Source organism: Triticum aestivum, chromosome 5D, assembly GCF_018294505.1.
Source record: "Triticum aestivum cultivar Chinese Spring chromosome 5D, IWGSC CS RefSeq v2.1, whole genome shotgun sequence".
Lineage (NCBI taxonomy): Eukaryota > Viridiplantae > Streptophyta > Magnoliopsida > Poales > Poaceae > Triticum > Triticum aestivum.
This window is the reverse complement of record NC_057808.1, coordinates 207615234-207626684: the sequence shown is the minus strand read 5'-3', so window position 1 is coordinate 207626684 and position 11451 is coordinate 207615234. Positions and strand designations below refer to the sequence as shown.

The window sequence follows — 11451 nt, the reverse complement described above, 5'->3', positions numbered from 1 at the left end:
AAAACGAAAGAAAAACAGGAAGATCTGGATCGTTGGATCCCGATCCAACGGCGAGGGGAGGGCGGCGGTTACCGCGGTGGATGGAGTCACCGGCGACGGAGAAAACGGCGGCGACGGTGTCGGCGGCGCGCGGGGAGGCGGCTCCGATCGTCGGGGAAGGCGGCGAAAGGCACGGGAGGAGGCGGCGTGGAGCGGTGGGTGCGGTGGCGGCGACGGCGGTGGTCAGCGACGACGAGGGCGGCGGCGGATCTCGTCGGAGTTTTCGAACTCCAGAGAGTGCGGGCGGCGCGATGCGAAGGAGAGAGAGGGGGTGCCAGGCGGCGGCTTTATAGGAGGGGCGCGGAGCGGGTCGCGGCGTCCATGAAGGACACGACGGCGGCGGCGCTGTCGTGGCGGCGGAGGACTTCGAGCGGAGTCGGGACGACGCCCGGCTGGGCTGCGCGGTTGGCTGGGCCGCGACCTGCTAGCCGGGCCGGCCCAGTCGGCGGAGAACATTTTTTAAATAATTTTACAGAAAATAAAATAAAACCAAATAAAAAATACTATAGGCATTTAATATATAAAAAGATTCAGAAAAACATTTTCTACAACGTGAACATTTTTCTAGCGTCAAATAAAATCCACAAAAATTTAAATAAATCAAACAGTGCTACTGGTGAAATAAAACCTCATAAAAATCATTTTAAAATACCAAAATAAATTCAAATTTATTTCTCTCCAATTTACCAATGTAGGGAATCATTTTACCATAATTTCCATATATTATATTTTTGGAGAAAAATAATTTGAATAAAATCCAAATAACTACAAATTGCAAATAATTTTCAAACGGATTTTAAATTTGATTCTTTTAAACTCCCAACTCATATTTAATATAATTTTTAGAAGTCATTTTATGTTCTCTCATGAAAATCATTGAGTTGCATAAAGTTTCTGAATTTGAAATATTTCCTAATGAAATTCAAATATTTTCAAAAACCCTTTTTCATTTATTTAAATGGAAGAAGTCATGTCATCTTCTCTCTAGGGTTTTGTATTTGAAAATAATTTGAATTCACGGAGATCATAAATGCAAAATGAAAGTTTGGGAAAGTCCTTTTATTCCCTCTCTTTTAACTTTCAAAAAGTTTCGAATTTCACTAAATTTCACACAAGCAACTACACCACAATCAAACAATCAATCAAATCTATTTATTTAATATAACATTCCAAAATTTAGAATTTTGGGATGTTACACCCTATCATACCACATCACAACCATTTTAATAGTATGTTGGCACGCAAGGTAAACCATTATAAACTCCTAGCTAATTAAGCATGGCATGAGCAACTATAATCTCTAATTGTCATTGCAAACATGTTTCATTCATAATAGGCTGAATCAGGAACGATGAACTAATCATATTTACAAAAATGAGATAGGTCGAGTTCATACCAGCTTCTCTCATCTCAATCAGTCCATCATATGTCGTCATTATTGCCTTTCACTCGCACGACCGAACGGTGTGGATAATAATAACAGTGCACGTGCACTGGACTAAGATGGAATCTACAAGCATTTAATACAAGGGAGAAGACAAGGTAATATGGGCTCTTGGTTCAATCAACAATAATGCATATGAGAGCCACTCAGCATTTTCATCGTGGTCTTCTCCTCTTGACCCCAAAGAAAAGAAAATAAATAAAACTATTTACATGGGAAAGCTCCCAACAAGCAAAAGAAGAACGAGAAATCTTTTTGGGTTTTCTTTAATTACTACTACTACAGGCATGGAAAGTAAACTAGCTAAAAGCTACACTAGTTTTTTTGGGGTCTTTCTTAAGGTTTTTCAAGCACACAAGAAGAAGGCTTAGAAAAGAAAATAAACTAGCATGGATAGTACAATGAAAAAGTATGAGCACCGACAACTGGAATGAGTGTGTGAACATGAATGTAATGTCGGTGAGAAATACGTACTCCCCCAAGCTTAGGCTTTTGGCCTAAGTTGGTCTATGCCCACGGATCAAAGCTACTCCCTCCGGTGTACTAAGGAGGGTCCTCAGGGTGCCACTGGTTGGCGGTCTCCTCCTGATCCCACTGATAAACAGACTGTCGATAAGGGTCGAGTGGTGGCTCAGGCTCAGGCTCAGGCTCAGGCTCTGGAACTTGTGTCAGCCTCCAGTATGCATAAATGGCCTCGGGGAAGATGAGTTACATGCCTGAAAGTATGTTAAACAAAGAGGGTGCAGGCAAGGTAACAGTCTCATAGTGAGTTTTATCAAATATCAAATTATACTTAAGCATCTTCTTCTTATTTTTAACAATAAAGTCATGTGCTACCATACTCTTATAATCTAGAAAAACAGGGGGCATCAACTTTTCCTCTTTCTCATAATGCCTAATAGGTATCTCAAAGTGTCCAGCAAGCCGTGAAGCAAAGATGCCTCCGAAGATGGGGCCCTTTGTATGGTTCAGACTTAATCGTTTAGCAACAATAGCGCCTAAGCTGAAATTTGTATCATGAAACAAAGCATGGTGCAAAATGACAAGATCAGGAGCACTAAGATTTCCACTGTTCCCGCGACCAATTAAGCATCTACTAGCAAATATCACAAAGTAACGTAGAACAGGAAAATGTGTACTAGTAATTCTTGCATCGGAAACTTTCCTCGTTTCCCCTACAACAATTCTATCAATAAATCCATCCACATCACTACGATGTGGTTCCTCGATGCTGCCACAAAGGGTATCTTGCAGACCCGACAAAAATCATGGAGTGACATCTCCTTAAACTCATCATATAAGTGAAACTCCACTGAAGGTGGTGATTTCTTAGCATGGAAATAAAATTTTTGCAGAAAATATTAGTGAGTAGGAGATACTGTTCACGCTGGTCATGGAGGAAGTCGGTGAGGCCTGCATTCTCGGCCAAGTAATAAAAGTCATCGTAAATTCCGGCGGCTCTCAAGAATGCATCACAAGGCCATTCGCACGGCCGAACCTCCGCAGTGCGAGGAAGATTGTATTTGGGCTTTTTATTCTCCTCATTCTTCTTATCCTTCGAGCTTCGGCTCGAGGAGCCCCTCAAAAATCTCTTCATCATTTTCTTTCTCTGAAAAATTTCTGAAATTTTTAGTGACTCCAAATAAAAGTGAAGCAAACTCAACAAGATTGATAGCAACTACTCCCACAAGTGCCTAGAGGCTATATCATGCATTAAAACTACTTTGTCCCATATAAATTTGACATGCAAGCTCAAGAACAGGGTCACCTAAGCAGCAAAAAATTGCAATAAATAAAGCACTAGAACAAAAACTAATTGGACCATTGGAGGAGTTACATACCGAAGAACAATCCCCGAAAATAGTTTTGTGAATGGAGCTTTGAGCAAAGAGATCGAAAATGGCAGTAAGATGAGCTAGAACACGGGTTTGAGCTATGTGAGGATTTTTTCTAGAGGAAGACGAAGTGAGTGGGTGTTGGAATAAGTGGAGGGGGTCCACGTGGGGCCCATGAGGGGGGCGCGCCCTGTGCCCTCGTGGCCAAATGGTGGGGCCCCCTGGTGTGTTCTCAATGCCAGTAATTCTTAAATATTCTACAAAAAATCATATTTCATTTTCAGGATGTTTGGAGAACTTTTATTTTTGGTTTTTTATTGCAAGGATAATTCAGAAAACAGATAGAAAATACTAATGTTGCTTTATTTAATCTAAATAAAAGAAAGTAAAAGGAGGGTACAGAGATTTGTGCTTTCTAACTTCATCCATCTTGTGCTCATCAAAAGGAATCCACTAACAAGGTTGATCAAGTCTTGTTAACAAACTCTTTCCGAATCGCATAAACCGGAGAATTTTTGAATAACACTAGGTTACCTCAACGGGGATATGCATGTACCCAACAATAAGAATATCATATTTCTTCTTGACAGTAGGAAGAGGGAATTCAAAACCTCCAATAGTAATCGTTGGAATTTTTCCAATAGTATTGATACTATGGACTTGAGGTTGTTTCCTCGGAAAGTGTACTGTATGCTCATTACCATTAACATGAAAAGTGACATTGCCTTTGTTGCAATCAATAACAGCCCCTGCACTATTCAAAAAGGGTCTACCAAGGATAATCGACATACTATCGTCCTCGGGAATATCAATAATAACAAAGTCCGTTAAAATAGTAACGTTTGCAACCACAACAGGCACATCCTCACAAATGCCGACAGGTATTGCAGTTGATTTATCGGCCATTTGCAAAGATATTTCAGTAGGTGTCAACTTATTCAAATCAAGTCTACGATATAAAAAGAGAGGCATAACACTAACACCGGCTCCAAGATCACATAAAGCAGTTTTAACATAGTTTCTTTTAATGGAGCATGGTATAGTTGGTACTCCTGGATCTCCTAGTTTCTTAGGTATTCCAGCTTTAAAAGTATAATTAGCAACCATGGTGGAAATTTCAGCTTCCGGTATCTTTCTTTTATTTGTAACAATATCTTTCATATACTTAGCATAAGGATTCATTTTAAGCATATCAGTCAAACGCATACACAAAAAGATAGGTCTAATCATTTCAGCAAATCGCTCAAAATCCTCATCATCCTTTTTCTTGGATGGTTTAGGAGGAAAAGGCATGGGTTTCTGAACCCATGGTTCTCTTTCTTTACCGTGCTTCCTAACAACGAAGTCTCCCTTATCATAACATTGATTCTTTGATTGTGGGTTATCAAGATCAACAACAGGTTCAATCTCTACATCATTGTTATTGCTAGTTGAGAATCAACATGAACATCATCATTAACATTATCACTAGGTTCATGTTCATTACCAGATTGTGTTTCAGCATCAGAAATAGAAATATCATTGGGATTCTCAGGTGTGTCAACAACGGGTTCACTAGAAGCATGCAAGGACCTATCATTTTTATTTTTCTTCTTCTTAGAAGGACTAGGTGCATCAACATTAGTTCTCTAAGGATCTTGCTCAACTCTCTTAGGGTGGCCCTCAGGATACAAAGGTTCCCGAGTCATTTTACCCCCTCTAGTCATAACTCTAACAACATTATCATTTTTCTTATTATTTAATTCATTGAGAAAATCATCTTGAGCTTTAAGCACTTGTTCTACCTGAGTGGTAACCATAGAAGCATGTTTAGTAATAAGTTTAAGGTCACCTTTAACTCTAGACATATAATCACACAAGTGGTCAACCATATAAGCATTACGTTTCAATTGTCTACCAACATAAGCATTGAAGTTTTCTTGTTTAACAATAAAATTATCAAACTCATCCAAGCATTGACTAGCAAACTTATTACGAGGAATATCACCTTCATCAGATCTATAGAGAGAATTTACCTTTACCACCTGTGTCGGGTTATTAAGACCATGTATTTCTTCAATAGGTGGTAAATTCTTAACTTCTTCAGCTTTAATACCCTTTTCTTTCATATATTTATTTGCCTCTTGCATATCTTTAGGACTGAGAAATAGAATACCCCTTTTCTTCGGAGTTGGCTTAGGAGTTGGTTCAGGAAGTGTCCAATCATTATCATTACTCAATATATTATTCAATAGCAATTCAGCTTGGTCAACCATTCTTTCCCTGAAAACACAACCATCACAACTATCCTGGTGGTCTCTGGAAGCATCGGTTAGTCCATTATAAAAGATATCAAGTATTTCATTTTTCTTGAGAGGATGATCATGCAAAGCATTAAGTAATCGGAGAAGCCTCCCCCAAGCTTGTGGGAGACTCTCTTCTTCAATTTGCACAAAATTATATATTTCCCTTAAGGCAGCTTGTTTCTTATGAGTGGGGAAATATTTAGCAGAGAAGTAATAAATCATATCCTAGGGACTACGCACACAACCAGGAGCAAGAGAATTAAACCATGCTTTAGCATCACCCTTTAATGAGAACGGAAATAACTTGAGGATATAGTAGTAACGAATTTTTTCCTCATGAGTGAATAGGGTTGCTATATCATTCAATTTAGTAAGATGTGCCACAACAATTTCAGATTCATAGCCATAGAAAGGATCAGATTCAACCAAAGTAATTAACTCGGGATCGACAGAGAAATCATAATCCTTTTCAGAAATACAGATAGGTGAAGTAGCAAAAGCAGGGTCATATTTCATTCTAGCATTCAAAGACTTTTCTTTCACCTTAGCTAACAGTTTCTTAAGATCATATCTATCTTTGCAAGCAAAAAGATCTCTAGCAGTTTCTTAATCCATAACATAACCCTCAGGCACATCAGGCAATTCATATCTAGGGGGAGAATCTTCATCATCACTTTCATCAATATTATCTGGTTCAATAATTTCATTCTCTCTAACCCTAGCAAGTTGTTCATCAAGAAATTCACCTAATGGCACCGTATTATCAAGCATAGAAGTAGTTTCATCATAAGAATCATGCATAGCAGAAGTGGCATCATCAATAACATGCGACATATTAGAATCAATAGCAGGAGTAGGTGTCGCAAATTTACGCATAACAGAAGGTGAATCAAGTGCAGAGCTAGATGGCAGTTCCTTACCTCCCCTCGTAGTTGAGGGATAAATCTTGGTTCTTTCATCTTTCAAGTTCCTCATGGTGATCAACAGATATAAATCCCAAGTGACTCAAAGAATAGAGCTATGTTCCCCGGCAACGGCGCCAGAAAATAGTCTTGATAACCCACAAGTATAGGGGATCGCAACAGTTTTCGAGGGTAGAGTATTCAACCCAAATTTATTGATTCAACACAAGGGGAGCCAAAGAATATTCTCAAGTATTAGCAGTTGAGTTGTCAATTCAACCACACCTGAAAGACTTTATATCTGCAGCAAAGTATTTAGTAGGAAAGTAGTATTGAAGTAACGGTAACGGTAACAAAATTAACAGTAGCAGTTTTTGTAGTAATCGTAACAGTGGCAACGGAAAAGTAACTAAGCAAAGGTCAATATGTGAAAAGCTCGTAGGCAATGGATCAATGATGGATAATTATGTCGGATGTGATTCCTCATGCAACGGTTATAACATAGGGTGACACAGAACTAGCTCGAGTTCATCAATGTAATGTAGGCATGTATTCTGAATATAGTCATACGTGCTTATGGAAAAGAACTTGCATGACATATTTTGTCCTACCCTCCCGTGGCAGTGGGGTCCTATTGGAAACTAAGAGATATTAAGGCCTCCTTTTAATAGAGTACCAGACCAAAGCATTAACACTTAGTGAATACATGAACTCCTCAAACTACGGTCATCACCGGGAGTGGTCCCGATTATTGTCACTTCGGGGTTGCCGGATCATAACACATAGTAGGTGACTATTGACTTGCAAGATAGGATCAAGAACTCACATATATTCATGAAAACATAATAGGTTCAGATCTGAACTCATGGCACTCGGGCCCTAGTGACAAGCATTAAGCATAGCAAAGTCATAGCAACATCAATCTTAGAACATAATGGATACTAGGGATCAAACCCTAACAAAACTAACTTGATTACATGGTAAATCTCATCCAACCCATCACCGTCTAGCAAGCCTACGATGGGATTACTCACGCACGGCGGTGAGCATCATGAAATTGCTGATGGAGGATGGTTGATGATGACGACGGCGACGAATTCCCCTCTCCGGAGCCCCGAACAGACTCCAGATCAGCCCTCCCGAGGAAGATTAGGGCTTGGTGGCGGCTCCGTATCGTAAAACGCGATGAATCTTTCTCTCTGATTCTTTTCTCCCCGAACGTGAATATATGGAGTTGGGGTTGAGGTAGGTGGAGTCCCAGGAGGCCCATGAGGCAGGGCGACGCGCCCCAGGGGGGCGCCCTGCACCCTCGTGGATAGGGTGTGGGCCTCCTGACATTGATTCTTTCGCCAATATTTTTCATTAATTCCAAAACGTGTCTCCGTGGATTTTCAGGTCATTCCGAGAACTTTTATTTCTGCACAAAAATAATACCATGGCAATTCTGCTGAAAACAGCGTCAGTCCGGGTTAGTTCCATTCAAATCATGCAAGTTAGATTCCAAAACAAGGGCAAAAGTGTTTCGAAAAGTAGATACGTTGGAGATGTATCATTACCGTTGCCGTCAAACTCCGCGATCAGGACCGCATCATTCCTATAGTGCCAAGGCCCAGCTTGCACCACATGAAGGCGGTCACCATCCTCCGAGAAGGTGATGACGAAGCGCCCGTCTTCGCTCGTGACTTGTTGAGCCACCACCTCTCCATGCAGCCGCTATGGTCCATGCATCTCGTTGACGATGTTCTGGGGGTAGATCGAGTAAGGCGAGAGTACCCGGGCCACTGCCAGCTTGCCCGCCACCGCTCGCAAAGCCGCCTCCATGTCGATGACGATTGGCCCGTCGTTGATCATTGGCGAGGGCGACGAGAACACCCTCATCTTGCTACTCCTTCGCAGCGTGGGAGGCACTGCCTTGCCGGTGAACCCGATGAAGGCGTTCAAAGTAGTAGTCAGAAGCAGACCATTCGCCCCCCCACCATCGCCTTCCCCTTCTCAACAAGAGAGGAGGCCGACGCCATCTGCTCTCCTTCCTTGCTGGGGCTAGCCTCGCCGAGCCCCGGCTGTTCAGCTTGACCCGTGGAAGTGCTCTGTCCAGCCATGTTTTCCTGCAGCAGACACACAAACGGAGCCGATAGCAGAGACACAAGTATGAACTTGATTCTGTGCAGCAGCAGCCCCCCTTCCCATGATATATGCTACACCATCCTCAAATTTCGCCCCCAAATCAATAGAAATCACTGTGTACTTTAATTCCTCATACGAAATTGCAACGCCACAAAATCCCCTGTTCAAATTAGTCTTACCACCACTGGAAGCTGCCCCTATCCCTCCCCCCATTACTCACCAGATCCATCGGGGCCAAGGAACCCGTCGAGGACGCAATCACCAGCCTTCTCATCGGTCCATTCTTCAACTCCCCCTCCCTCTTCAATAGCTTCAAGTCCAGATCAGATCGGACCATCACCATTGCCCTCTCCCGAAAGCGCTGCATACACCCCTCCTGGTCTTGCGACCGCTTGAGTATCTCCCTCTCTCTCCGCTTAGAGATACACCAGACCTCGTCGAGGTGGCCCCCCAACTTACATCGCTCTTTGCGGCGCTCTCCCGCGGCCGCCGTGAAAGTCGCTGCTGCCATGGACCTCACCTGGGTGTCGCCTTGCCTGTCGCCAGAGCGCTCCCCCATGAAACGTTTTTTTATCAGCATGTGCCTTTTCCATTTCTCTATTCTCTTGGCACAACATACATATTGTTGGACTAATACTTTTACCTAGTATATTTCACGCAAGTTCAACATCGGCATGGCAAGGACATGAGGATGTGGACCCCTTCAAAATGTTAAGGACAAGAATTGGCTACTCCAAGACTCTACATTTTTGGTTTAGTGATCAAATATCACATTGAGTCACTTAGGAACGCCAATACTACTAAAAGGGGATGATGTATTGTTGATGAGGTTGTTGCTCAAGTGCTTAGTGATATTGCTCCAAACACCGTCAGTCATTTTCTCAAAACACATCTGTGCGAACCCTAATTTCCTGTCTCGGTCCCACCGAAAATCTCCCATCCAAACCCATCGAGATGATCACAACCATTAGCACTGCCAAAACCCTAGCAATTTGGTTAAATCGAAAAGGATCTTGGTCCCACCGAGGTGGCATTGCCAAGTTTCTGTGATGACATTGTTTCACTTTGAAATCACCGAGTTGAAACAATCGGAAATTCTGAGACAGCGTCCTGCCCTATCCATTGGACTTCGGTCCCACCGAAAAGCCCAAAATTTATACCTTTTACACTAATCGGTCTCACCGAGTTTTATATCCGGTCTCACCGATTTGGGTTAAAAGTTTGTAACGGTTGGATTTTGGGTGAAGGCTATTTATACTCCTCCACCCACCTACTCTCCAAGAGAGCCATCAGAACGAAACACAACTTCCACCTTTCATTTTCTGAGAGAGAACCACCTACTCATGTGTTGAGATCAAGAGATTCCATTCCTACCATTTGAACCTTGATTTCTAGCCTCTTCAAGTTGGTTTCCACTCCAATCCTTCTCCTACCCAAGCCAAATCTGTGAGTGAGAGATTGAGTGTTGAGGAGACTATCATTTGAAGCACAAGAGCAAGGATTTCATCACCAACACAACATCTATTACCTTTTGGAGAGCGGTGTCTTCTAGATTGGTTAGGTGTCACTTGGTGTCACGGGAAACCACGACCACCTATGGGACTAAGGGTCCCTTGCTGGTTTGGCGGGGGGATGGCATGTTGCACAAAGAGCAGAGGAGCGTGGGGCAGCACGACAGAGATCACACAAACGATTTTTACCCAGGTTCGGGCCGCCGTGTGGCGTGAAACCCTACTCCTGCTTTGGTGGATTGATTGTGGAAAAATGGTGATGAGCAGCTACGCGTATGGATGTGTGAGGAGGGTGGATTAGCCAACCGAGTGTCCAACCCTTTCTACGGTTGCCTTGGGCCTCCTTTTATAGACAAAGGGGTTACCACAATGGCAAATCAGTCATTATGCACTGATTAGATAGCAAACAGTGCTATCATACCTAACTCTGCAAACTGACAGAGTGCATTAAATGCGCCGCTCAACGTCACATCATAGCTTGCCCGACAAGCCTTGCCGGGCTGTTTTGCCAGCTTCGTGCCTGCTCGCTCGACACGTCGCAGGACAGGTGTCATTTGGAGGCGTTTCCTGTAGGAAGTGGTTGGCATGTGGCAAATAGCAGCCACTTAGTCACCTTGGGGCTTGACACCGCACCGATCGACGACGTGCGTCGTGGTGAGGTGGTTCTGCACTTGCGAGTCTCGGCAGGCCTGCCGGGACGTCCTAGAGGCTTGCTTCCGGGGGTGACCCCGTCCTTGCCAGGCTCGCCTGCCCGGCAAGGGAGGTTTCTTCCTTAGCGCTATCTTGCTCCTCTGGCTTGTCTTGGCCTTCTTGTGCTGCATGTTGGTCCGTCGAAGAGTTGATTCCTTGTGCTCCATTCTGATCTTAGTGTTGTAATCTTGCTCCAGTCCGGGCAACGGACCCATGGTTTGTTGCACCGAGAGAAGTCCCCGGGCCTGTCCCCAACACGCTGCCGAGCGTCGTCGGGGTAGGCCCTAATAATTGCACAGGCAGGGGCGTGGAGGTGGCTGGCTCCTTGAGATCTTTGTTGCTTCTTCATTAATCGTGAGCCCGGTCCAGTTTCCGGTTTTCCCACGCGTCATGTGCAACGTTACAGAAAAACTCAGGTCATGGCCCGTAGGTTGCCCATGCCCCACGATCACGGGGCGGAAACTGCCATCCCACTTGCTCCCTGCTTTATGCGCACCCTCCATGTGCACTCCATGCATTAGTTAGGGTAGGTGGTGGATGCAAAGAGCGCGGGGGCGAGTGCCACGGTAGAAAATCAGGCGCCACTGCTTGGAGCGGAGGGTCGGTCCTGATTCCCTGAGC

At 43.7% G+C, this 11451-nt stretch overlaps 1 protein-coding gene across 1 annotated transcript; it reads right to left on the bottom strand.

The window, feature by feature from the left end:
- Positions 1 to 7933: 7933 nt before the first annotated feature.
- On the bottom strand, positions 7934 to 9214 carry LOC123124536 (uncharacterized). The gene is made up of 2 exons (XM_044545128.1): positions 8850 to 9214; positions 7934 to 8610 (listed from the first exon to the last, which is right to left on the bottom strand). The coding sequence occupies exons 1-2, from the start codon at positions 9207 to 9209 to the stop codon at positions 8455 to 8457; spliced, it is 516 nt and encodes a 171-aa protein (XP_044401063.1). The 5' UTR covers positions 9210 to 9214; the 3' UTR covers positions 7934 to 8454.
- Between the last annotated feature and the right edge of the window lie 2237 nt (positions 9215 to 11451).

Coding starts and splice junctions, on each gene's coding strand:
- LOC123124536 (XM_044545128.1), bottom strand. CDS start 9,209: ATGCTGATAAAAAAACGTTTCATGGGGGAGCGCTCTGGCGACAGGCAA. Junction 8,611..8,849: donor CCTTGGCCCCGATGGATCTG/GTGAGTAATGGG, acceptor TGTCTGCTGCAG/GAAAACATGGCTGGACAGAG.